Source organism: Macaca nemestrina, chromosome 20 (genome assembly GCF_043159975.1).
Source record: "Macaca nemestrina isolate mMacNem1 chromosome 20, mMacNem.hap1, whole genome shotgun sequence".
Taxonomy (NCBI): domain Eukaryota; kingdom Metazoa; phylum Chordata; class Mammalia; order Primates; family Cercopithecidae; genus Macaca; species Macaca nemestrina.
The window spans coordinates 5,735,067-5,762,984 of NC_092144.1; the positions used below are offsets into that span (position 1 = coordinate 5,735,067).

The window sequence follows — 27,918 nt, forward strand, 5'->3', positions numbered from 1 at the left end:
ACGCCCCAACCTCAGGAAGTTTTGTAAAAAGTCAGGCGACGGCACCGCACCTCCCCCGCGTTCGGTCCATAAGGAAAGTGGAGGCGTCGCCAGGGTCCCCCCAAACTCCGCCGCGCGCGCGGGACGGGGTGGCGGAGGCGGGTCCCGCGGCCGCACCCCCCGGACGTTTGGGGTGAGCGGCGGGGACGTGCTGCCCGCTCCCCCGGCTCCCCGAGGGAGGTCCCAGCCGCCCCCCATACTCCCCGGCCGGGCTGGGCCCGGGGCGGTCGCATCGGTCACCTGGAGTTCGGGCCGGGAGTTCGGGCAGCGGCTCCCGCGGCGGCGGCAGCGGCTGCTGCGTGTTGGTCCCCGTTGGTAAGTAACAGTCTCCACGGCTACAGTCTCTATGGCGGCGGCGGTGGCGGCGGCGGCCGCTCCTCCTCCGGCTCCCGCCGCCAGCCAGCCTCGCGCAGCCCGCCCGCCCGACTGGGCGGGGCGTTGTTACCGGCAACGGTTACCAGGCTCCGTGCCCCACCTTCATAACGGCCCGCCCACGCCCGCCTCCAACGGGCCCGAAGAGGGCGGGGCGCGAGACCCTTTGGCGTTCCATTGGCTGTCTGCAGAGTCTGTCAGAAGGAGGAGGCGTTCCCTGGCGGAAAAGAGGGCGAGACTCGGCCAATCGCCGCGAAGGGGGGCGGGTCTTGGCGGGAGGCGCGCTGGGCTCAGAGGGTTGGCAAACCCGAGGCGCGCGCGGGGCCGGGGGTTGGTGGCGCGTTTTGGGAAAGTCTAGTTTTAGGGGACCCAAGGGACTTCGTTAACCCCACAGGAGGAATGTGAGACATGTCGGGACAGTCTGATTAGGGGTCAGCAAACTCTGGCTCGCGGCCTGTTTTTCACGGACCCCCAGCTGAAAATTTAAATATATATATATTTTTACATGGTTAAAAGAAACTATCAAAAGGAGCTTTTGTGGGGTCTGAACCTGATAGGAGACCCTCTTTTATTGTAGTGGGTCCAGTATTTTGAACTAGTTTAAAGATTGGCAAACTGTGGCCTGCGGGTCAAATTCTGCCTGCTTGGGTTTGTAAATAAAGCTTTATTGGAAGATAGCCACGCCCATTTCCTTGAACAGCTTGGAGGAGTAGAGTAGTTGCGCAAAGGCGGCATGTCCCACGCAAAGCCTAAGATATTTACTATACGGTCCTTTACAGAAAACGTTTGCCAAAACTCACCAACCCTCCTGTCAAGCTGGTAGATTCAGCTATGAGTAGAACAGAAACAGACCCTGTTTCTCTATAAAAATAGAGCTTTTATTCTAGCGAGGGAACATTGATAACAAACACAATAAAGAAGTAAACATGGCCGGGCGCGGTGGCTCAAGCCTGTAATCCCAGCACTTTGGGAGGCCGAGATGGGCGGATCACGAGGTCAGGAGATCGAGACCATCCTGGCTAACACGGTGAAACCCCGTCTCTACTAAGAAATACAAAAAATAGCCGGGCGAGGTGGCGGGCGCCTGTAGTCCCAGCTACTCGGGAGGCTGAGGCAGGAGAATGGCGTGAACCCGGGAGGCGGAGCTTGCAGTGAGCTGAGATCAGGCCACTGCACTCCAGCCTGGGCGACAGAGCGAGATTCCGTCTCAAAAAAAAAAAAAAAAAAAAAAAAAAAGAAGTAAACATATAGTTATTCGAGACAAGGGGCTGGAACAATAGGAGAAAACAACTTGTACTGAGAAAAGGCAGGAGATTAGGCTTCAGCTCCACTCATTCATTCAACAAGAAATCATATTAGTGAACACTGATTAAATTGTTACGTGCCAGAAAGTGATCTAAGCATTTTTTAATTTTTTAATTTTTAATTTTAATTTTTATTTATTTAGTTTTTTTGAGACGGAGTCTCGCTCTGTCACCCAGGCTGGAGTGCAGTGGCACCATCCCGGCTCACTGCAAACTCTGCCTCCCGGGTTCACGCCATTCTCCTGCCTCAGCCTCCCGAGTAGCTGGGACTACGGGCAACTGCCACCATGCTGAGCTAATTTTTGTATTTTTAGTAGAGACGGGGTTTCACCATGCTGGCCAGGCTGGCCTCGAACTCCTGACCTCAAGTGATCTGCCAGCCTTGGACTCTCAAAATGCTGGAAATACAGGCATGAGCCACCATGCGCGGCCTATCCCCATTTTTCAGATCAGGAAACTGAGGCCCAGAAAGAATGAGTGAATTTGCCCAGTGTCAAAACAGCTTGTGAGGGATCGGAGCCCTACTAGTCTAGTGCCATAGTGCATGCTGTTGATCACTAGACGGGTGGTTTTCGAACATTTTTGACCACAGCATACAGCAGGAAATACATTTTACTTAGGGGCTCAGTCCACACAAACGTCTATAACTGAAACAAATGATACTGTAACTAAAACAAATGACACTGTAACTAAAGTACCATGAAATGATACTTTAATGCACTCTGATATTTCCTGTTCTGTTTCATTTTAATTAAAATGTTGACCGTGATTTTCTAAATTGATTTCATCATCTCCTTCTTTTTTTTTTTTTTTTTCTTGAGACAAAGTCTCTGTTGCCCAGGCTGGAGTGCAGAGGCACGATCTCAGCTCACTGTGACCTCCGCCTCCTGAGTTCAAGCGATTCTCCTGTTTCAGTCTCCCCAGTAGCTGGGATTACAGGTGCCTGCCATCACGCCCGGCTAATTTTTGTATTTTTAGTAGAGACAAGGTTTCACCATGTTGGCCAGGCTGGTCTCAAACTCCTGATCTCAAGTGATCCACCGGCCTCAGCCTCCCAAAGTGCTGGGATTACAGGCAGGAGCCACTGCGCCCGGCCATGCGACAGAATCTTAAACTTAAGTGGTCTACAGTAATCAGTCCCTTTCATTCAATTATTAAATTTAGTCAAAAATATTTATTGAGGTCCAAGTGCAGGGACTCAGCAGGAGGATTGTTTGAGACCAGGGGTTCAAGACCAGCCTGGGCAACATAGTGAGACCTTATCTCTGTAAAAATAAAATAAACTAGCCAGGCACAGCAGTGCACACCTATAGTTCCAGTTGCTCAGGAGGCTGAGGTGGGAGGATCGCTTGAGCCCAGGAGTTCTAGGCTGCGATGAGCTATGACTGTGCCACTGAACTCCAGCTTGGTAGATAGAGCAAGAATCTATCTCATATATATATATATGAGATATATATATACACACACACACACACACATATAGTGTATATGATGATTGATTGATAGATAGATAGATAGATAGATAGATAGATAGATAGATAGATAGAGCCTACTATTTGCTAGGTGCTAGGACACAAGTGTAAATAAAATAGGCCGGGCGCGGTGGCTCAAGCCTGTAATCCCAGCACTTTGGGAGGCCGAGACGGGCGGATCACGAGGTCAGGAGATCGAGACCATCCTGGCTAACACGGTGAAACCCCGTCTCTACTAAAAAATACAAAACAACTAGCCAGGCGAGGTGGTGGTCGCCTGTAGTCCCGGCTACTCAGCAGGCTGAGGCAGAATGGCATAAACCCGGGAGACGGAGCTTGCAGTGAGCTGAGATCCAGCCACTGCACTCCAGCCTGGGCGACAGAGCGAGACTCTGTCTCAAAAAAAAAAAAAAAAGGTAAAATTCCCATGCCCATAGGAAAGTGATACAGTAGTGGCTTGGTGGGAGAAGTGGGTGGGTGGACCTTATCTTAGATAGAGCAATCAGAGATGATCTCCCTGGGACGTCCAACAATCCTGCTTGGCCCAAGACTGAGGGGTTTCCCAGGATATGGGAATTTTAGTGCTAAAACCGGGAAATCCCCAAAGCGGGAAGAGTTGATCACCCTGAGTCTCTCTAAGGAGCTGACATTTGAGGCAACGTTGGAGTAACGAGGAACAGAGGAAAATAGTTTGGAATTCAAAATCCCTGGGGTGAAAGCTGATGTGGAAGAAACAGAAAGCAGGTCCTTGGGCATAGCCGGAGCCAAGTGAAAGGGGAAGAGCAATGAGTGGGTGGGGCGAGTGAGTCAGGGGATGATATGATGGCAGTCATTTTATTGGAGGCTATAGGGAAGAAGTCATGATCACACTGGGAAACCAATGGAGGGTTTGTTGTTGCTGCTGTTGTTTTTGCTGTTGTTTGTTTTTGAGATGGAGTCTCGCTCTGCACTCCAGGCTGGAGTGCAGTGGTGCGATCTCAAGTTGTAATCTTGGGGAGTAAGGTGACCACCTGTCCTGGGACTGCTGGTTGACCCTTTTAGCTAAGCTAGACCTCTTCCTGCTTCCAGCCCTGGCCAGACGTGGAAACTGTGGCCCCAGTTAGCTCAAAAAACAAGCACAGAGTAGCAAAAGACAAGCCAAAAAGTGGCAACTTCTTATGAGTCCTGCTTTTGTGCCACACATTTTTTTTTAATTAAGGTGAAATTAACATACCATAAAATGAGCCATTTTAAAAGGAAATAGTTCAATGGTATTTAGTATATTCACAATGTTGTGCAACCACCACCTATATCTAATTCCAAAGCATTTTCTTTTTTAAATTTTTTCTCTTTTTTTTTTTAATGATGGAGTCGCCTATCACCCAGGCTGGAGTGCAGTGGCACCATCTAGGCTCACTGCAACCTCCCCCTCCTGGATTCAAGTGGTTCTCTCCTGCCTCAGCCTCCCAAGTAGCTGGGATTACAGGTGCCGCCACCACGCCCAGATAGTTTTTGTATTTTTTGTAGATATGGAGTTTCACCACGTTGGTCAGGCTGGTCTCAAACTCTTGACCTCAAGTGATCCAGCCCCCTCGGCCTCCCAAAGTGTTGGGATTACAGGCGTGAGCCACCACGCCCAGCCCCCATGGCGGATTTTAAGCAAGGGGGTGTGTGGGGGCAGGTGGAGGGAGGAGTGGGTGGAATGTAATCTGATCTGTGATTTTATTTTGTTTTGTCAATTAATTAATTTTTTAAGAGACTCTTACTCTTATCGCCCAGGGTGGAGTGAAGTGACACGATCATAGCTCACTGCGTCCTCAGACTCTAGGGTTCAAGGGATTCTCCCACCTCAGCTGCCCAAGTAACTAGGACTACAGGCATTGCCACCAAGGCTAGTTAAATACAAGATTTTTTTTTTTTTTTTTTTTTTTTTGTAGAGACAGGGTCTTGAACTCCTGACCTCCAGTGATCCTCCTTCCTTGGCATCCCAGAGTACTGGGGCTACAGGGATGAACCACCATGCGTAGCCTAAACTATAATTTTAAAAGCTAGGTTGAGGCCAGGCACAGTGGCTTATGACTGTAATCCCAGCACTTTGGGAGGCCAAGGCGGGTGGATTACTTGAGGCCAGCCTGGCCATCATGGTGAAACCCGGTCTTTACTAAAAATCCAAAAATGAGCTGCGCATGGTGGCAGACACGTGTAGTCTCAGCTACTCTGGAGACTGAGGCAGGAGAGTAGCTTGAACCCGGGAGGTAGAGGGTGCAGTGAGCCGATATCATACCAATGCACCCAAGACTGGGCAACAGAGAGAGACTCCATCTCAAAAAATAGAAATGAAAATAAAAATAAAAATAAAAGCTCAGTTGAGCCACCTCATGGGGAACAGATTGTAGGAGATAAAAGGGACAGAGAGAGAACCTAGGAGTCTGTCCCAGTTCTCCTGGGTGGGAAAGTATGGTGGCTTGGTTTAGGGACCTGGTAGTGGAGGTGGGCATGAGTGGGTGGACTGAGGGTACATTTGGAAGTACACTCTAGTGGACTAGACGTGGGGAGTGAGGGATAACGTTTTAGGGTGCGACAGGAGGTGCCTTGTAGCTGATTTGTATGCTCCGTTCTGCTAGAATGCTTGTCTTTGAAATGTGAATTAGTCCCAAAGTGGTGGATATAATAGCAAACAATTTGAGCATAATGTGGATTTTGCCTTCCTTATGCACAATTTTGTCTGCAAGAAACACTAGGTAAATAGAAAACTGCACCTGTCTGGACCAAATCGTATAGGACTGCACAAAATATGCATAAGCACACATCTGAAATATCTACCAGCCAGCTCAGCTTCCTGTGAATTATAAGCCACATTTATCTACACCTAGCATTACAACTTTCCATCTGATTACAGATGATTTTCTGCCTTTTCACAATAACTCACAAGCTGCAGTCCTCCAATAGCCACTTCCTCAAGCAAATTTCAGGCTTTTTTCATGGCAATGTGTCATATTTACTATAGTATTTATGTATTTCTTAACCATCTAAAATGTGTAAAACTCTTCAATCTCAAAGAAGAAATCATGAGGGAAATTAGAAAATACATTAAGGGCCAGGCACAGTGGCTCACACCTGTAATCCCAGCACTTTGGGAGGCTGAGGCAGGTGGATCACCTGAGGTCAGGAGTTTGAGACCAACCTGGCCAACATGGTGAAACCCCGTCTCTACTAAAAATACAAAAATTAGCTGGGTGTGGTGACACATGCCTGTAATCCCAGCTACTGGGGAGGGTGAGGCAGGAGAATGGCTTGAACCTGGGAAGCGAATGGTTCCAGTGAATGGTGAGTCAAGATCACACCATTTTGCACTCCAGCTGGACAACAGAGTGAGACTCCATTTAAAAACAGAAAAGAAAAGTAAAGAAAAACACATTGAGAAAAATAAAATAAAAACACAACCTACCAAGATTTGTGGAGGCAACTAATGCAGAGGGAAATATACAACTGTCAGACACCTATGTTACTAAAGAAAAAGGATCTCAATAGCCTTCCACCTTAAGAAACTGAGAAAAGAAGAGTAAACTAAACCCAAAGCTAGCAGAAGGATAGAAATAATAAACATATGGGTAGGAAAAAACAAAATAGAGAAATAAAAATCGGGAGAGTCAACAAAACCATAGGTTGGTGTTTTGAAAAGATCAACAAAATTTTAATTAACTAGGCTAAACAAGAAAAAAAGAGAGAAGACTCAAATTGCTAAAATCGGGAATGAAAGAGGAAGTATCACTACTAATTTTATAGAAATAAAAAGAATGATGGAGCAATGCTATGAGTGATTGTATGCCAACAAATTAGATAAATTAAATGAAACCCAGTAACCAAAAAATAATCTAAATGAAATGGACAAATTCATAGAAAGTCAAAACTACCAAAATGGACTCAATAAAAAATAGCAAATCTGAATAGACTTATAACAAGTAAAGAAATTGAGTAGTAATCCAAAAGAAACTTTCCACAAAAAGCCTAGGACCATGTGACTATACTAGTTAATTCTTCCAAATATTTAAAGAAGGATTAACACCAATCCCTCACAAACTAAATGGTCCCCAGCTTACGATGGTTCGACTTTCAACATTTTTAACTTACAATGGGTTTATCAGGCTACAACCCCATCATAAGTTGAGGAGCATCTGTTGTCTTAAAATGGGAAAGGAGGGAACACTTAGTTTTACTATTTAATGAAGCTAGTATTATCTGGATAACGAAACCACACAAAGACATTATAATAAAAAAATAAAACTACACACCAATCTCTCCTATGATTATAAATGTAAAAACCCTCAATCCCAAATCCAGAAATGTATAAAAAGAATTATACACTATGATTAAGTCAAATGTATCCCAAGAGTGTAAAAGTGGTTGGGTCAACATTTTAAAAGTCATATTAGCAGAATAAAGGACAAAAACCATATAATCATCTCAATAGATGCAGAAAAAGCATTTGACAAAAATCCAACACTCATGATAAAAGCACAGGAAACTAGAGATAGAACTTTTTCAACCTGATAGAGGGTATCTATGAAAATCCCACAGTTAATATTAGAGTACTTATTGGCAAAAAAAAAAGAAAAAAGAAAAGAAAAAAGAAAAAACAACCAAAAAATACTGAATACTTTCCCCCTTAGGTCAGAAACAATACAAGGATGTCCACTCTACCACTTCTATTCAGCATTGTACTGATGGAGCTAGCCAGGGCAACTATGCAAGAAAAAGAAATAAAAGGCTACTGGATTGGAAAGGAAGAAGTGAAACTACTTCTATTTGTAGATGATATGATCTTGTATACAGAAAATCCTAAGGATCCTACCAAATCGCTATTATAATTGAGAAACAATTTCAGCAAGGTTGTAGAGTACAATAACAATATACGAAAGATAATTGGAACCTGGTGCCTGGCACTGCAGGCCGGGGTCAGGTGGGCTGGGTTGGGCTCCTCTGGGCCGAGGTGCACATGTTGTGCTGGTAACTGGGGAAGTGAGGAGGGCTGACCTCTTGTGGAGCTGCCTGCTGTTTTATAAAAAAGAAAAAGAAAAAAAGTCGGGCGCAGTGGCTCATACCTGTAATCCCAGCACTCTGGGAGGCCGAGGTGGGCAGATCATGAGGTCAGGAGATCGAGACCATCCTGGCTAACACGGTGAAACCCCGTCTCTACTAAAAATACAAAAAGTTAGCCGGGCGTGGTGGCGGGCGCCTGTAATCTCAGCTACTTGGGAGGCTGAGCCAGAGAATTGCTTGAACCCAGGAGGCGGAGGTTGCAGTGAGCCAAGATGGTGCCACTGCACTCCAGGTTGGGTGACAGAGTGAGACTCCATCTCAAAAAAAAAAAAAAAAGAAAAAGAAAAAAAGTAAGTGAGTGAGGCTGGATGCAGTGGCTCACACCTATAATCCCAACACTTTGGGAGGCCGAGGTGGGCAGATCACTTGAGGTCAGGAGTTCTAGACCAGCCTGACCAGTCTCTACTAAAAATACAAAAATAAGCTGGGCATGGTGGTGCACGCCTGTCATCCCAGCTACTTGGGAAGCTGAGGCAGGAGAATGGCTTGAAGCCAGGAGGTGGAGGTTGCAGTGAGCTGAGATTGCACTCCAGCTTGGGCAACAGAGCAAGACTCCATTCCACATTCAAGGGAAGGATTAGATAAGGATGTGAACATGAGACAATGGGGACCCTGGGGGTCTCATGTAGGGGCAGCCCAGCACACTGGGCTACAGAAAGGTTCAGTCACTTGTCCACACTTACAGAGCTAGCTAGCAAATTGCAAACTGGGATTCGAGCTCAAGCAGCGTGTCTCTAAAATCCAAGTGCTTCACCTCCACCCTGTACCACGCCTCCTGTGCACCCTTCTGCAGCATGCTTGTATATGCAGATAATATTTCTGGAAAGACAAAAAAAAATACACTAAGGATATACATAACAGTGGAAGGGAGGCTTAACTTTCATCGAAGAGCCTTTCATGTGGTTGAGTCTGTCTGCATGTTTTTATGTGCGTTTACCAAGCACAAATACTATTTTTCAATGTTTTTTTTTGCCACAGAACTCAAATGGCACGATAAAATAAAGATATTTTTCTGCTAAAATACAAAATAAAATCAAACAAAAATTATTTATTCATTTATTTTAAAGATGAGGTCTGGCTCTGTCACCCAGGCTGGAGTACAGTGGTATGGTCACAGCTCACTGCAGCCTCAAACTCCTGAGTTCAAAGGACCCTCCCACCTCAGCCTCCAGAGTAGCTGGAACTACAGACCACCACCAAGCCCAGCTAATTTTTTTTTTTTTTTTTTTTTTTTTTGAGACGGAGTCTCGCTCTGTAGCCCAGGCTGGAGTGCAGTGGCCGGATCTCAGCTCACTGCAAGCTGCGCCCTCTGGGTTTACGCCATTCTCCTGCCTCAGCCTCCCGAGTAGCTGGGACTACAGGCGCCCGCCACCTCACCCGGCTAGTTTTTTGTATTTTTTTAGTAGAGATGGGGTTTCACCGTGTTAGCCAGGATGGTCTCGATCTCCTGACCTCGTGATCCGCCTGTCTCAGCCTCCCAAAGTGCTGGGATTACAGGCTTGAGCCACCGCGCCCGGCCAATTTTTTTTTTTTTTTAAGAGACGAGGTCTCACCATCCTGCCCAGGCTGGTCTCGAACTCCTGGGCTCAAGTTATCCTCTGGCCTCAGCCTCCCAAAGTTCTGAGATTACAATCATAAGCCATCCTTCCCTGCCTCAAACAAAAACGTTTAGCCAGCACATTTACAAGGGAAGAATTAGTAAAACCACAGGGTCAGTGAAAACGAGTTCGGGTATGAGAATGGTACAAAAACTGCCTCTTTCCTGGGAGATGTCCAGGTCTCCTTGAAACAATTTACCCTTGGTGATTGTTAAAACTATTTTTTTTCCTCCCAGACGAGCTTCTCCCTAATTGATTGTTTTTATTTAACTGATGACTGTTAATTAACCAGCACTATTAGAACTTTACAGGCCATTGACGCACCGATGCGTGGTTTTAAGAGCCTCTTACTTGGTACAAACCTGAGTTTGAGCATCTGATCCTTTCAAGGGTAGCATAAAAGGACAATTTCCATAATGACGGGGCTTCTGAATAGCGGATTTTGTGTAAAAAGCACCTGAGTGCCGCAGAGATCTTTTATTTGTCTTTTGGCTTTGTCGCTGTCCGCTGCCACGTTTCTCTGCAACATGGAATCATTTCCATAGCAAATGCTTGTGACCCCGAACAGCCTTCGAAGGGGCAAGCTGAATACATATCAAACACATTTTTTTAAAACAAAACAAAACAAAAACTTTTTTTTCAGCCAAAGGTATTAACCACTTCCAGGTAACCAGGGAGCAGAAGGATAGAATGGCTGTGTGTGCCTGTGTTCCATATTAACCTCAAAGGCAAGGAAGAAGGAAAGGAAAGAGGAAAAAGAGAAATGGAGGGAAAAAAAAGGAGAATTTGGAGAGAAAATGAAAGGGGTAACCGGGCACAGTGGCTCATGCCTGTAATCCCAGCACTTTGGGAGGCCTAGGTGGGTGAATCACTTGCGGTCAGGAGTTCAAGACCAGCCTAGCCAACATGGCAAAACCCCATCTCTACTAAAAATACAAAAAATTAGCCCGTGTGGTGGCAGGTGCCTGTTAATCCCAGGTACTCGGGAGGCTGAGGCGTAAAAATCACCTGAATTCCGGAGGTGGAGGTTGCAGTAAGCTGAGATTGTGCCACTGCACTCAAGCCTGGGTGACAGACCTAGACCCTGTCTCAGACAAAAAAAAAAAAAAAAAAAAAGGCAAGGAATGAGAATGAAAGAGGTTTAAAAAAAGAGAGAAACAAAAAATTTCAGTAACAGAAGCTGTCAAGTATACTAGCTGCCTTCTTTATGAAAACAGAGATAAAAATGTTCAATTCTGGATGGGCATGGTGGCTCCTGCCTATAATCCCTGCACGCTGGGAGACCAAGGCAGGGTGATCGTTTGAGGCCAGGAGTTTGAGACCAGTCTGGACAAGAAAGCGAGACCTCATCTCTACAAAAAAATAAATAAAATCAGACTGGGCACAGTGGTTCACACGTGTAATCCCAGTACTTTGGGAGGCTGAGGTGGGCAGATCACTTGAGGCCAGTAGTTTGAGACCAGCCTGACCAACATGGTGAAACTCCGTCTCTACTAAAAATACAAAAATTAGCCAGGCATGCTGGCAGGCGCCTGTAATCCCAGCTACTCGGGAGGCTGAGGCAGGAGAATCGCTTGAATCCAGGAGGCAGAGGTTGCAGTGAACTGAGATTGCACCACTTCACTCCAGCCTGGGTGACAGAGCAAGACTCCATCTCAATCAATCAATCAATCAATCAAATCAACTGGGCATGGCAATGCAGACCTATAGTCCCAGCTACCCGGGAGGCTGAGGTGGAAGGATTGCTTGAGCCTGGAGAGGTTGAGATTGTAGTGAGCAGAGATTGTGCCATTGTACGATGGGCAACAGAGCAAGACCCTGTCTCAAAATAGTAAGAAGAAGAACTCAAAAAAGAGAATGTTCAATTCTTAGCTTAATTACAACCAAGCTGTAACAGTAACATAGTGCGTTCACTAGTCTAGGTTCTGTGCCTGAATGTTAGCAACTTTTCAGAATTGATACAAGGATTTATCTTACAACTTGGCAAGGCAATCTAACAAAGGGGACTGTGGGGGCTTTGCAACTAGTTCGCATCTTTATAAACGACACTGGCTTCATCTGCATTATTTTAAGGATATCACCGTGTGAACTGCACCACTTTTATTATTATTGTTGTTTTAATAGAGACAGGAGGCTGGGCACTGTGGCTCATGCCTGTAATCCCAGACTTTGGGAGGCTGAAGTGGGAGGATCACCTGAGCTGAGAGAGGTTGAGGCTATAGTGAGCCACAATTATGCCACTGCACTCCATTCTAAACAACAGAGTGACACCCTGTCTCAAAAAAACAAAACAAACAAAAAAAAACAAATTGAGATATAACTTACATACATCAAAGTGCACAATTCTTAATTGTTTACATATGTGTGACTTTTTACGTGTGTGTGTGAACCCTTACCACCAGCACCTGGATCAAGGTATAGAACATTTCCTTCTCCCCAAAAGGTTCTCTCTTGTCCTTTTCCAGTAGATACCTCTACTCCATTTTTCTGACTTCTACCACCACATGTATTTTGCTTACTCTTTCATTTTATTTTAATTTTTTAGATGGAGTCTTGCTCTGTCGCCCAGGCTGGGGTGCAGTGGCGCGATCTTAGCTCACTGCAACCGCCATCTCCTGGTTCAAGCGATTCTTCTGCCTCAGCCTCCCAAGTAGCTGGGACTACAGGTGCATACCACAACGCCCAGCTGATTTTTTGTATTTTTAGTAGAGATGGAGTTTTGCCATGTTGGCCAGGCTTGTCTTGAACTCCTGACCTCAAGTGATCTGCCTGCCTCAACCTCCCAGTGCTGGGATTACAGGCATAAGCTACCACGCCCAGCCTTTTCTGGCTTCTTTAGTATGATATTATATCTGTGAAGTTCATTCATATTGTTGAATGCATCAGTTGTTCATTCTTTTAAAAAAAAATCTGAGTGGTATTTCATTAAAAAAATATACCACTATTTATAGGTTTATTCTCTTGTTGACAGACATTTGGTTTTCTTCTCATATCCTTTAAAAAGTTTTTTTTTTTTTTTTTTTTGAGACAGAGTCTCACTCTGTCTCCCAGGCTGGAGTACAGTGGTGAGAATTCGGCTCACTGCAACCTCCGCCTCGGAGTTTCAAGTGATTCTCCTGCTTCAGCCTACGAGTAGCTGGATTACAGGCACCTGTCACCACACCCGGCTAATTTTTATATTTTTAGTAGAGACAGGGTTTCACCATGTTTGCCAGGCTGGTCTTGAACTCCTGACCTTGGGTGATCTGCCTACCTCGGCCTCCCAAAGTGTTGGGATTACAGGCATGAGCCACTGTGCCCGGCCCGTCAAATTTTTAACAGACACAATTGGCAAGAAACTTTACGCACACAAACAAGCAGTAAGAAACTTCAAACCATTTTCTACAAGCCTTTAAAAATTACAACAGGTGGCCGGGCGCGGTGGCTCAAGCCTGTAATCCCAGCACTTTGGGAGGCTGAGACGGGCGGATCACGAGGTCAGGAGATCGAGACCATCCTGGCTAACACGGTGAAACGCCATCTCTACTAAAAAAAAAAAAAATACAAAAAACTAGCCGGGCGAGGTGGCGGGCGCCTGTAGTCCCAGCTACTTGGGAGGCTGAGGCAGGAGAAAGGCGTAAACCTGGGAGGCGGAGCTTGCAGCGAGCTGAGATCTGGCCACTGCACTCCAGCCTGGGCGACAGAGCGAGACTCCATCTCAAAAAAAAAAAAAAAAAAAAATTACAACAGGTGAAATTATGTCTAAGGACCCCTCTTCTTTATTCATTAACAAATATAAGTTTCAAAAATTCTTGACTGGGCACGGTGGCTCACACCTGTAATCCCAGCATTTCGGGAGGCCTAGGCAGGTGGATCACAAGGTCAGGAGATCGAGACCATCCTGGGTAACATGGTGAAACCCCGTCTCTACTAAAAATACAAAAAAAATTAGCTGGGCATGGTGGCGTCCACCTGTAGTCCCAGCTGCTGGGGAGGCTGAGGCAGGAGAATGGTGTGAACCTGGGAGGCAGAGCTTGCAGTGAGCTGAGATCACACCACTGCACTCCAGCCTGGGTGACAGAGCAAGCCTCCATCTCAAAAAAAAAAAAAAAAAAAAAAAAAAGAAATAAGTTATTGTAATGATATAAATGGCTTTTTGAATCCAGTTGAGTGTTTTCCCATCAGGCACTTCAAATGATAATGATGCTCTAATTTGCATGCATTGTTGGAACAGTCATCCAGTTGCTGGCTTGATCCCTGCTGAAAGAGCATACCAGCTGCAAATTGACAGAAGAATCTGATACATGTAAAGCTGGGGACTTGGAGGTTTTGTCTGGCGCTGCATCCACCAGGAGCCCCCTTCTGGTCTCCTCCAAGAACTGCACCTTGGCTTCACGGCCTTTCCTTGGCACCTGGAACATGGACTCCTTCAGTATCTTCCAGTACCTGGATCCACAGTGACACAGGATGTTCGTGGTGGACAGCGAGTGTCAGACGTAGGGATCAAAGACACACCTCCAGACCTCACTCCATACTGGCCACACAGAGAACACTTTTTCAGACGTTCTCGGCCATAGCAGTGTTACTTGCTGCTGTCAACATCCACTGCATTCTGTCAAATGTGTGTCATTTAAAGACCACAAGACATAACAAAAATTAATTCATTAAAACTTCCTGTATTTTATTTTTTAAACTGAGATAGGGTTTCTCTCTGTAGCCCGGGCTAGAGTGCAGTGGTGCAATCACAGCTTACCGCAACCTCAAACTCCTGGGATCAAACAATCTTCCTGCTTCCCAAGTAGCTGGGACTACAGGTACACGTCACCACATCTCGTTAATTTTCAAATTTTTGGCCGGGCGTGGTGGCTCAAGCCTGTAATCCCAGCACTTTGGGAGGCCGAGACGGGCGGATCACGAGGTCAGGAGATCGAGACCATCCTGGCTAACACGGTGAAACCCCGTCTCTACTAAAAATACAAAAAAAAAAAAACTAGCCGGGCGAGGTGGCGGGCGCCTGTAGTCCCAGCTACTCCGGAGGCTGAGGCAGGAGAATGGTGCAAACCCGGGAGGCAGAGCTTGCAGTGAGCTGAGATCCGGTCACTGCACTCCAGCCCGGGCTACAGAGCAAGACTCCGTCTCAAAAAAAAAAAAAAAAAAAAAAAAATTTCAAATTTTTAGGAGAGATGAGGTCTCTCTATGTTGCTCAGACTGGCCTCAAACTCTTGACCTCAAGCGATCCCTCCGTGTTGGCCTTCCAAAGTGCTGGAATTACAGGTGTGAGCCACCATGCCTGGCTTAATTTTGCTTTTACACAGACACACACACATACACACACACAAACACACACACACACGATAAGAAAATTGCAATTTCAGGAGCCAAGACTTAGGACATCATTGATTCCTGATGGGGTTGGTCAAAACAAAATAAAACAGGACCACAAGATGGCAGTATTGCCTAACAAGCTTTATTGCACGGCACTTAGATAGGTTTGCATGTGGGCGCTGTCCCTTCCAGCAGGACTCCTTCCAGAGGAGCTCCTGGAACAGAGGAAAGTTAGAGGCAGGGTTTAAGTGTCTAGGTGATGTCATTCAGTAGCAAGGTGGGGAGAGTCTGCATCATAGAACTCTGAAAGGCAAAAATAATTTGGAGTTTCTTATGGCTATAAGATTTGTCTTCTCTGTGATTAATAGGTGTTGGGTGCAATTTTGTGGGGTATGCAAAGTAGGTAGGCTCTAAACGACTAAACATATGCTTATTTGTGCAATATTTATAGCAATGGATTGTGTGAGAATTTGAGCTTGGTGCTGGTGGGCTTTGAGCTGTCAGGTCTCTGCCTGCCTGCTGTAAAGAAATAAATGGGGGCCGGGCATGGTGGCTCACGCCTGTAATCCCAGCACTTTGGGAGGCCAAGGCAGGCAGATCACGAGGTCAGGAGATTGAGACCACGGTAAAATCTTGTCTGTACAAAAAATACAAAAAATTAGCTGGGCGCAGTGCCGGGTGCCTGTAATTCCAGCTACTCGGGAAGCTGAAGCAGGAGAATGGCGTGAACCCACCAGGCGGAGTTTGCAGTGAGCTGAGATGGTGCCACGGCACTCCAGCTTGGGCAACAGAGTGAGATTCTGTCAAAAAAAGAAAGAGAGAGAGAAAGAAATAAAGAAAGAGAGAGAAAAAGAAAGAAAGAAAGAAAGAAAGAAAGAAAGAAAGAAAGAAAGAAAGAAAGAAAGAAAGAAAGAAAGAAAGAAAGAAAGAAAGAAAGAGAGAGAGAAAGAAAGAAAAAGAAAGAGAGAAAGAAAGAAAAAGAAAGGAAAGAAAGAAAAAGAACAAAAGAGAAAGGAAAGAAAGAAAGAAGAAAGGAGAAAGAAAAAGAAAGAAACAAAGAAAGAGAAAGAAAGAAGAAAGAAAGGGAGAGAGAGAAAGAAAGGAGATAGGGCTGATAGAAAGACATCATCTTTGGCTCATTTATATAACAAGTGACAACCAATGTCGCTCAAATTTTCTTGCATCTAGACCTGCACCATCCACTCATATCCACATATCATTCTTCCTGGAAACTGCCACGGAACACGCAGACCTCCGTATCCACTTTTGTCAGTAGGGACACCCACTTTTGAAAAGCCACGGACCCCTTGCAATGAAGCTGCAGACATACCATTTAACTCAACCTGCCTGGAAAGGGAAAGTAAACGTTTTCTTCCCAATTTTTGCTAGGGAAATCCAGGCACATAAATGTATTCAGTAGCTCAATGATTTAAATTTCAGGGCTTGTGTGTGTGTGTTATTGGAAAAGCATTTGAGGCTGGCTGTCATGATTCATGCCTGTAATCCCAACACTTTGGAGGCTGAGGCAGGAGGCTAACTTGAGGCCAGGAGTTCCAGACCAGGCTGGACAACTCCACCTCTACAAAAAAATAAAATAAAATAATAAGCCCTGCATGGTGGTGCACACCTGTAGTTGTAGCTACTTAGGAGGCTGAGGTGGGAGGGTTGCTTGAGCCCAGGAATTCAAGGCTACAGAGAGCTATGATCACACCACCAGGCCTGGGCAATAGAGTGAGATTCCATCCCTAAAAAATAATGCATTTGAGAATTTTAGCGAATCTAAGTACATTTGGAGTCTGCTAATATTACTGTATGTGGGATTTTGGTGGGACCATCCCTAAGGATTTAGTAATAAAATGTCCCTTTATATTGTTGAGAATTTTAAATAATTCTTTAAAGCAGTTATGTTCTGGTAAATATTTAATAACTGGCTCTTGAGTGGCATGGGGCACTGATTTGCAGTGTTTGCCAATTCCTGTGGTGTAAATACTCCCACCGTGGCTGATTTCAAGGTACAGATGTGATACCACTAAATGTGAAGCTGAGAAGAGATGCATGCAATTGGCTCTGAGTCATGCAGTTGATACCTGCCAGCACCAGCACATCATGACTTCAAGCTGTCCTAGATGTGCCCTGTCTGAACTTCTGACCTACCAAAACCATGAGAGATGATAAGTGATTATCATTGTTTTAAGCTGCTAAGTTTTGGAGTAATTTATTGCAGGGCAATAGATAATACAGCGATGACAGAGCCCTTTCTCATTCTTTTTCACAGCTGTATAGTATTCCAGCTATGAAATGGAATACTATACAGCTGTGAAAAAGAATGAGAAAGGGACATGTACCTATTATAGCAATTTGACCTCACCCAATGGTGAGAGTTCATTATGTAACCATATCGGACCAATCTGGTTCAACTTTTATGTAACAAAGTTGTGAGTTGTCTTTCAGTTGCCATGGACCCCAAGTTGCAAGTTATATAATCAGAACATGTCCAGATGAGCTAAAAAGTCAACCACAGGTGGAACGTAAGTGCTCAGACTAAGGAGCAGAACTGAATTAAGAAACAGATATCACATGGAAATGATCCAGTATCCAATCAGCTCAAGCCCTGGCATCACACCATCACAAGAGCCAATCAGATCATGCCTCATTACCCTGTGACTATAAAACCTGCCCCAACTCCCAGTTCAAAGAGACAGATTTGAGTGTTTCCTCCCATTTTCTTGCCAGTTGGCTCACATTAAACCTTTCTCACTGCAAGACCATGGTGCTTTGCTGGTTGATGTTCCATTGTATACAGAGAAGTAGATCCAGTTTGGTTTGTAACAGTTACATATGAGGTTTTGACTCTGCATCTCATGCTGTTGGAGCTTTTTAAATTTATTATTATTATTATTATTATCATTATTATTATTATCATTATTATTATTATTAATGCAGGGTCTTGCTCTGTTGCCCAGGCTGGAGTGCAGCGGTACAATCATACCTCACAGCAACCTTGATCACCTGGGCTGAAGTGAACCTCTTACCCATCTCTTGAATAGCTGGGACTTGTAGCCATGTGCCACCATGCTGGGCTAATTTTTTAAAAATTTTTTGTAGAGATGGGCTCTCACTATGTTCCCCCATCTGGCCTTGAACTCCTGGCCTCAAGCAATCCTCCTACCTTGGCCTCCCAAAGCACTGGAATCATAGGCATGAGCCACTGAGCCCTGCCTCTTTGATTTCTGAACTATGAATATGAATATTTTGCCTATTGAAAAAAATCAAATGAAGTAAAGGTATAAATAGAACAGGTCTCACACTGCACAAAGGATGTGGAGAAATTACAACTTTCATACTCTGCTAGTGGGAATGCAAAATGGTGCAGACACTGTGCAGAACAGTCTGACGGTTCCTCAGGAAAGTTAAACATAGAATTGCCACCTGACATAGCAATTCCACTCTTCTGCTGCAACCCAAAATAATTGAAGGCTGGTACTCAGATAAGTGTACGTGAATGTTCATAGCAGCATGGTTCACAATAGCCAAAAGGTGGAAATGACCCAAGTGTCTGTCCACCCATGGACGAATGGATAAACACAACGTGATCGATTCATGCAACGGAATATTATTCAGCCATAGCAAGGAACGAAGCCCTGGCACGTGCTGCAATGTGGATGAACCTTGAGAACATTATGTGGGTTGAAAGAAGCCACATACAGCTGGGCGCGCAGCGGCTCACACCTGTAATCCCAGCACTTTGGGAGGCCAAGGCAGGTAGATCACGAGGTCAGGAGATCGAGACCATCCTGGCTAACACGGTGAAACCCCGTCTCTACTAAAAATACAAAAAAAACCCTAGCCGGGCGACGTGGCGGGCGCCTGTAGTCCCAGCTACTCGGGAGGCTGAGGCAGGAGAATGGCGTAAACCCAGGAGGCGGAGCTTGCAGTGAGCTGAGATCTGGCTACCGCACTCCAGCCTGGGCGACAGAGCGAGACTCCGTCTCAAAAAATAAATAAATAAATAAGATAGTACAGGCCAGCGTGGTGGCTCATGCCTGTAATCTCAGCACTTTGGGAGGCTGAGGCGGGTGGATCACTTGAGGTGAGGAGTTTGAGATCAGCCTGGCCAACATGGTGAAACCCTGTCTCTACTAAAAACACAAAAATTAGCCAGGTGTGGTGGTGCATGCCTGTAACCCCAGCTACTTGGGAGGCTGAGACAGGAGAATCGCTTGTACCTGGGAGGTAGAGGTTGCAGTGAGCCGCGATCATACCATTGCACTCTAGCTTGGGCTACATTAGTCTAAAAAAAATAAATAAAAAAAAATAAATAAATAAAAAATAAAGAAATAAGATAGTAAACAAAAGAGGGGTGTTGAAATTCCTCCTGTGACTAATCCATTGGATATGTGAAAAACTTTTTTTTTTGAGACAGAGTCTCACTCTGTTGCCCAGACTGGGATGCAGTGGTTAGATCTTGGCTTACCGGAGCCTCTGCCTCCCAGGTTCAAGCGATTTTTCTGCCTCAACCTCCTCCCGAGTAGCTGGGATTACAGGCACTTGCCACCACGCCCAACTAATTTATTGTATTTTTAGGAGAGATGAGGTTTCACCATGTTGGCCAGGCTGCTCTTTAACTCCTGACTTTAAGTGATCCAACCGCCTCTGCCTCCCAAAGTGCTGGGATGACAGGCGTGAGCCACCACACCTGGCTCTATTTTTATTTTTAATATGGCAAAATACGTATAACACTAAACTTACTACCTTAACCATTTTTAAGTGTACAGTGGTAAATTTTATGTAATTTTAAGTTATTAAAATTTTAATTTAAATACTCACATAGACTTGTGGCTACCATATTGGACAGGGTCAATTTTCAGTTTTTTCCTTGAGTAAGTTATCTTGTCCTTGCATAATTCATCACTCTTTTATCAGCTGGACTTTGAGACTTAGAAACGACGAAATTTTCTTGCTGCTGTATTTCAATGAGGGGTATAATATTTGATTACATTATGTTGTTAGGGCTGGGCCTGGTGGCTCACGCCTGTAATCCCAGCAGTTTGGGAGGCTGAGACGGGTGGATCACCTGAGGCCAGGAGTTCGAGGCCAGCCTGGCCAACATAGTGAAACCCCGTCTCTACTAAAAATACAAAAATTAGCCTGATGTGGTGGCGGGCGCCTGTAATCCCTGCTACTCGGGAGGCTGAGGCAGGAGAATCGCTTGAGCCCTGGAGGCAAAGGTTGCAGTGAGTCATGATGGCACCATTGCACTCCAGCCTGGGCAACAGAGCGAGACTCTGTCTCAAAAAATAAATAAAATATAAAATAAAATAAAATAAAATAAAATAAAATGTTGTTAGAACAAGCAGCACAACTGGCATAAAGCTGTTTGGGAACACACAGCTTGCGCTCAGCGAGCACACGGCAAGCCTGGTATGGAAGTGGATGCATGTGCATTTCAGAGCAGCCCTGCAAGGGTTCCGTACGAACCAGGAACCTTGCATGTTCTTTGGGGGATAGACCTTGGGTTAATGGGTGAGTTGGTTAATTGGGTGTCTTGGAGGTTGGCTGAGAGCGCCCACTGTTCTCGACTCTTAAGACAAGATGGCACATGAGGTGAAAGCAGGTGCCCCAGTGGAGGATCCTAGAGCCAGCCAAGTAAGTGAGGAACCAACCGCCCCCTTGCCCAGAGAAGTACTGGTGGAGGACACACAGGTGACTCACACTGCCAGGTGAGTCCCCCCTTCCCCATTTCTGGTGTGAACACCTGGATTCTTTTACAGTGTTCCCCTCGGCTTGAGTTCACTTTGCCCTTGGCTCTGGGGGAGAGGGAGTCTCCTGGGGTCTGCTGGATTAGAAGAGATGAATTTTGCCCAATGAATGCTTCTCTTTCTACAGCTGTTGCCTTTCTGCAATGCCATTTCTATCTTCAGTTCTTTCTCCATTGAAATGTGAGCCATGGCCTGGAATGAACTTCATCCCTCTGTGTGGAGGAAGTGTCCTCAACTGCCCAGACAGGCTCAGCTTCGGGTCGGTGTAGGAAGAACACCTGGAAGGGAGTGGGGAGTCGAGCTCAAAGAGTAACAGCCAAGACTCTGGGGGAGTGGTCAGCTCAGAGTCCTCAGGGAAGCGGGTGTGGGATGAGAGTACATGTCACTATCTTACCTGGGGCAGGTGGAATAAAGGTAAGAGAAGGCAAGTGGAGGATTTCAGTGACATACAATGCCTGCCTTTGTTGCAGAGAGCTTATTGGGAAGCAGATGAGAGGAACTGAGCTTGCAAAAAGTTTTAGAAGGATGGATACTGATGGAAGGGAAAGAGAAGGGAAGGGAAAGAAACAGGATGGGGGGGGGAGAGGGGGAGAGAGAGAGAGAGAGAGAGAGAGAAAGAGAGAGAGGTCCAGCTGCCCCCAGCTCTGTAGCTGGGATGGCCCCTGAGTTGTCCTGATTAGGGGAGACGGGCCTGAGATTTTAGGTCTCCACGCAGATGTTGGTGGCCCAGGGAAGGGAACAAGACCCTGGATGAGGAGGTGCTATTCGGCAGACGCTGACCTGAAGGGGTGGACAGCAGAGGTCTGCTTCGGGTAGCATTCCCAGAAGCTGGGGCACATGTCTTTCATCGCTGAAAAGACCTGGGTAGCACAGCAGTGTCCTCCTCATCCTTGCTGAAACTTGTCTGGGATAGCTATGGACAGACTTCCTCTAAGCAGATTTACTTTTCCGTGGTGAGAGGGTGTGTGTGTGTGTATGTGATTATGTGTCTCTATGAAGGTGTGAGTGCATATGTGTGTGTCATACTGTATGTAACTGTGTATGCCTGCATGTGATTATGTGCACGTGTGTGATTGTGTCTCTATATGAAGGTGTATGTGAGTGTATACATGTGTGTGTCATACTGTATGTAACTGAGTGTGTATGTGTGTATGCGTGTAATTATGTGCACGTGTGTAAGTGTGTGTCATACTGTGTATGTGTATATAACTGTGTCTGTTCAAGTGTGTGTGAATGTGTGGTGACTGTACGTGCAACTGAGTGTCAGCACGAGGGTGTGTGTGCATAACTTTGGGATGATATGCGTGTGTCTCTGTATGTAGGAGAGTGTATATGAATGCATATGTGTGTCATAAGGTATGTGTGTATGAGGGTTTGTGTGAGTCTGAGCAAGTGTGTGCATATGTATGTGTGTGAGTGTATGAGTGTGTGTAATTGTGTCTGCATGAGGCTGTGTGACTATGCGTGTCCATATATGTGTGTGTGGGAATGCATATATGTAATTGTGTGTCTGCATGAGGGCCTGAGCATTGTGACTGTGTGACCATCACACATTGTGTGTCTGACAGTGTACATATGTATGAAATTGGATGTCTCTATAATGAGGCATGTGTGTGATGGCATATGTGCATGGCTATGTGGATGAGTGTACATGCATGTAATCGTGTCTGTAGGCGAGTGCATGTGACTGTGTGTGTGCACATGTGTGTGTGCACATGTGTGTGTGTGCCTGCCTGCCGGTTTGTGTCTGTATGAAGGCATTTGAATTGTGCAAACAGGTGTGATTATGGGAGCATGTTGTGAGTTTGAGTGTGTGTATGTGAGTGTGCTTGTGACTGTGCCCATGGGAAGGTGTGTTTGAGTGTGTGTGAGTACCTGTGCATGTGAGAGTGTCTGAGCAAGCGAGCGTGTGTGCAACTTGCATAAATCTGTCTGACACCAGCAAAGTGGCTCAACCATTATTAGAGACAGAGGTCCCTTCCCTCCTATTGGGGACCTCCTATCAAGAGGTCCCTTGACCTGCTCCTTCCCCTCCAGCTTCACCCCTGTCCAAGGAGGCTGCTTCTGATCCCAGGATTCTACTGGGCGGGGGGTTGGGGAAGGGCGTCACCTCCTTTCCTTTACAGGCATGACCAGGCGTGGCCTCCACCACTTATGCCCACTTCCCACAGGGCAGGACGTAGCCACCCGGACACGCCATGCAGTCAGGGAGTCTGGGAAACATTCTCTTTAGGTGAGGGCTCTGGGGAAGAAGGGCTGGATGGACATTGGTGGACACTGGCTCTCCTAGCAGAGCTGCCCAGGTGCTCTGCAGAGTGGATATTTGTGAAACATTCAAAAGGCCCCGGTGACCAGGCCCGGTGGCTCACACCTGTAATCCCTGAACCGTGAGAGGCCAAGGCGGGCAGATCACGAGGTCAGAAGTTCAAGACCAGCCTGGCCAACATGGCGAAACCCCGTCTCTACTAAAAATACGAAAGATTAGCCGGGTATGGTGGCGGGCGCCTGTAATCCCAGCTACTCGAGAGGCTGAGGCAGGAGAATCGCTTGAACCCGGGAGGCGGAGGTTGCAGTGAGCTGAGATCGCGCCATTGCACTCCAGCCTGGGTGACAGGGCAAGACTGAGTCTCAAAAAAAGAAAGAAAAGAAAGAAAAGAAAGAAACCACTCCCAGACTCCCTGCCTGGGTGGGATCCTCTGATCAAGCCCTCAACACGCCTTGGGGCTTCTCTTCACAATAAGTTTGCATTTGTTTGTGTGACTCTAGGCCTCCCCTTATCTTCTTGAACAGGCCTCATCTGGTTTTGTTCATCTTTTTTTTTTTTTGAGATGGAGTCTTGCTCTGTCGCCCAGGCTGGAGTGCAGTGGCATGATCTGGGCTCACTGCAAGCTCCGCCTCCCTGGTTCACGCCATTCTCCTGCCTCAGCCTCCCGAGTAGCTGGGACAACAGGCGCCTGCCACCACACCCGGCTAATTTTTTGTATTTTTAGTAGAGACGGGGTTTCACTGTGTTAGCCAGGATGGTCTCGATCTCCTGACCTCGTGATCCGCCCGCCTCGGCCTCCCAAAGTGCTGGGATTACAGGCGTGAGCCACCGCGCCTGGCCTGGTTTTGTTCATCTTTATGTCTCCAGCATCCAGCACAATCCCTGGCATTACGGTCATGGCTCCATAAAAATGTCATGAACACACACAGAAGTGCGTGCGTGCACGAATCAATTAACAATGCATGAAAAAGCAATCTCCCCATCCTGGAAGCAGCTTCCCCTAGGATGGGGGTGGTGTGCGGAGGCAGGGACAGCCAGTGATGTCACAAGAGGTGGCTGGGATGGAAGGTTCTGGAAGGTTGAACGGGGTAGAAGGCCTGTTGTGGAGGGAAACCACCCAACCTCCTGCCTGCCACCACCACCATCATCCTGGCTGGACGGAGAGGGTGACGGGGGCTGGGAAGAGGCAGCTCATGTTCAGGTTTCCAGGAGGGGCTACCTGTTTACTGTCTTTGCAGGAAGAAGAAAACACCTGAGTGACCAGATGTCCCAGCTCCAGATGCCTTGCCAGATGGCCAGAACCACACCTCTTGAAGAGTGACAGGTGCCAGTGGTATGGGAGAAGGGCACGTATTTTCTTTTTTTTTTTTTTGAGACAGGGTCTCACTCTTTCTCCCAGGCTATAGTGCAGTGGCATGATCTCAGCTCACTGCAACCTCTGCCTCCCAGGCTCCAGCGATCCTCCCACCTCAACCTCCCAAGTAGCTGGGATTACAGGCGGCCGCCACCACGTCCAGCTAATTTTTTTTTTTTTTTTTTAGACTGAGTCTCACTCTGGCGTGATCTCGGCTCACTGCAAGCTCCACCTCCTGGGTTCACGCCAGTCTCCTGTCTCAGCCTCCCGTCTCAGCCTCCCGAGTAGCTGGGACTACAGTCACCCACCACCACGCCCAGCTAATTTTTTGTATTTTTTTTAGTAGAGACGGGCTTTCACCCTGTTAGCCAGGATGGTCTCGACCTCCCATCTCGTGATCCGCCCACCTCAGCCTCCCAAAGCGCTGGGATTACGGCGTGAGCCACCGCACCCAAACCCTACATGGCCTTTTAAAATTGCAAAACATATAATGCGCGTAAAATAACACAAAACATACCTGCACGATTTAATGAATAACAATAAATATCTGTGTGCCCTTTTCACTTTGTGAAATCGAATATTACTAGTAACTTACAAGTCCTCTGTGGAGACCTCCTGAGCTCAAGTGCTCCACCTGCCTCGGCCTCCCAAAATGCTGGGCTCAGAGGCATGAGCCACCGCACCCAGGCTGCATGCATTTTTGCATATCTGCTGGGGGTGAAATGATTGTGTGATTTTTTAACGTGCAGTTCCCTGATGACCAAAGCTCCTGAGCATCTTGTCCAGGATTTATAGCCCATCCAGGCTCCTCTTTTGTGACCTGCCTGCTTACATTTTTCGTCACAAAACACTGGGTTGTTTACTTTTGTCTTTTAAATCCAGAGTTCTTGTCATACTCTGGATACTAATTTTATTTGCCCGTTTTGCATTACTATAAAGTAATACCTGAAGATGGGTAATTTATAAAGAAAAGAGGGGCCTGGTGCGGTGGTTCACGCCTGCAAATCCCAGCACTTTGGGAGGCCGATGTGGGGGGATTGCTGGAGGTCAGGAGTTCAAGACCAGCCTGGGTAATATGGCGAGGCCCCCAGTTCTACAAAAATAAAAATAAAAATAAATTAGCCAGGCATGGTGGCATGCACCTGTAGTCCCAGCTATCTGAGGGGAAGAGAGTTCCAGGCAGAGGGCTGGTGTAAGAACCACGTGCATGTTAGAGGGCTTCATTCACCAAAGCGTTTACTCAAGTTGTTGCCTGCTGGGTTCCTGCGCTCACTGATAGAAACATTTACAGTCCATAAAACATTACTGCAAATCTAGAATTCAGAACAAACAACTGCTTGATTCTTGTATCGAGTCCACTGTTTATCATGAACAAAATCGCACAATTTTCCTCCCTGAAAGCCACTGGAAAAATCAGTTTCAATAAATATCGACCAATAATTTGGCCTCCACTTCCCCCAGGGGACAAAGTTGACCATATCTGGGGACATTTTTGATTGAAATAAATTGATATTTAGAATTTGTGATTTTAGGCCAGGCACAGTGGCTGACACCTGTAACCCCAGCACTTTGGGAGGCTGAAGCCAGTGGATCACCTGAGGTTGGGAGTTTGAGACAAGCCTGACCAACACAGAGAAACTCTGCCTCTACTAAAAATACAAAATTAGCCAGGCATAGGCCAAGCGCGGTGGCTCACGCCTGTAATCCCAGCACTTTGGGAGGCCGAGGTGGGCGGATCACGAGGTCAGGAGATGGAGACCATCCTGGCTAACACGGTGAAACCCCGTCTCTACGAAAAATACAAAAAAATTAGCCGGGCGTGGTGGCGGGTGCCTGTAGTCCCAGCTACTCAGGAGGCTGAGGCAGGAGAATGGTGTGAACCCGGGAGGCGGAGCTTGCAGTGAGCGGAGATCACGCCACTGTACTCCAGCCTGGGCGACAGAGCGAGACTCCATCTCAAAAAAAAAAAAAATCAGCTGGGTATGGTGGCCTGTAATCCCTGCTACTCGGGAGGCTGAGACACAAGAATTGCTTGAATCCAGGAGGTGGAGGCTGCAGTGAGCCAAGATTGTGCCACTGCACTCTAGCCTAGGCAACAAAACAAAACCCCATGTGATCTTAAGTCTGATTACTGATAAACGTTTTCTAAAGAGATGGCATTGATTTTATCACAATGAATGAGAGCACCTGTTTTCCCACATTTTCATAATAGGAAATATTGTCACCTTTTTTGATCTTACTTAACCTGAGAGGTGAAAACTGCATCATATTTTCTATTGTATTTCTCATAGGACTGAGTTTGAGCATGTTTTCTTCTTTTTAAAAGTCATTTTTTAGTTTCAGATAATTATCTGTTCATGTCCTTTGCCCACTTTCCCTTTGGGTTTTGGTCTTTTTCTGACTAACTCCTCAGGGTTCTTTACATATGAAGGAAATCAAGCTTTTATACTTTGGATGTATTGTCCATATCTTTCCCTAATTTGTAGATCTCTTGATTTTTGTTTATGGTATTCTTTGCTATGTGGAAAATTTAAAAATTTTATGTAGCAAGATTTATCCTGTTTCTCCTTTAGGCCCTTTGAGTTTTCATATTAATACTACCTTTAAGAGAAGGTAAATGTGTGGTCCCATAAGAGTTTCTTTCCCTTGGGAGGCTTGAAAATATTTTCTCACCCACAGAGTTGTGTATAGGCCCACACTTTTTCTATAAACTCACAGATTGAATACCCTCTGGGTTTTACAAATGCTGTAGTATCTGGCATGCCCGCCACTCTCCTCTCCTCCCAGGCCCAGGACAGGCATGACCAATGGATCCCAGGATGCTAGGCAGACATGACTAGTGGATGGAGGAGTTGGCCTCATACCTACAGCCCCTTTACCAATCCTGTTCAACTCCTGCTTTTTTGCCTTGCAGTACTGTGAAGCATGGTTTCTGCACACCTTGAATGATTGGAACCCCAAAGACTCAAGAAGGAGCTAAAGATCTTGAAGTAGACATGAATAAAACACAAGGTATATTGCACTAAAGAGTGCATGGGAGAGAGACAGGCACGTTGATTCCACAAAGGCTCTTGGCAGAGGAGTCTGGATCTAGAAAGATGTAGCCGTTCCTTGACTGACCCTGCTGACCCCCACCCTCCACCCGTTTTTTTGAGACAGTGTCTTGCTCTGTCATGCAGGCTGGAGTGCAGTGGTGCCATCATAGCTCACTGCAGCCTTGACCTCACAGGCTCAAGTGATCCTCCTGCCTCAGCCCTCCAAGTAGCTGGGACTACAGATGCACACCACCATGCCCAGCTCTGTATTTTTTTGAAGAGACAGGGTTTTGCTTTGCTCCCCAGGCTGGTCTTGAACTCCTGGGCTCTAGCAAT

The 27,918-nt window shown here is 46.3% G+C and overlaps 2 protein-coding genes across 17 annotated transcripts in view; one reads left to right on the forward strand and one right to left on the reverse strand.

The window, feature by feature from the left end:
- LOC105484754 (regulatory factor X2) overlaps window positions 1-27,918 on the reverse strand; it is a 201,719-nt gene that overhangs the window by 124,234 nt on the left and 49,567 nt on the right. For 2 of the 10 annotated variants that reach the window (XM_011746722.2, XM_011746708.2), the window contains exon 1: window positions 280-438. The exons of 3 other annotated variants lie outside the window; for them this stretch is intronic. The gene's annotated coding sequence lies outside the window, so the exon portion shown is untranslated. Of the gene's footprint in view, window positions 1-279; window positions 439-27,918 lie in introns of those variants that run through there. 5 more of the 10 variants (XM_011746696.2, XM_011746728.2, XM_071086323.1 and 2 more) reach the window with 5 other exon arrangements.
- LOC105487087 (acyl-CoA synthetase bubblegum family member 2) overlaps window positions 298-27,918 on the forward strand; it is a 70,976-nt gene continuing 43,355 nt past the window's right edge. For 2 of the 7 annotated variants that reach the window (XM_071086330.1, XM_071086332.1), the window contains exons 1-2: window positions 24,275-24,517; window positions 27,462-27,559. In XM_071086330.1, the coding sequence (XP_070942431.1) occupies window positions 27,493-27,559 (67 nt within the window). In that variant the 5' untranslated portion in view covers window positions 24,275-24,517; window positions 27,462-27,492. Of the gene's footprint in view, window positions 355-24,274; window positions 24,527-27,461; window positions 27,560-27,918 lie in introns of those variants that run through there. The other 5 variants (XM_071086328.1, XM_071086329.1, XM_071086331.1 and 2 more) reach the window with 5 other exon arrangements.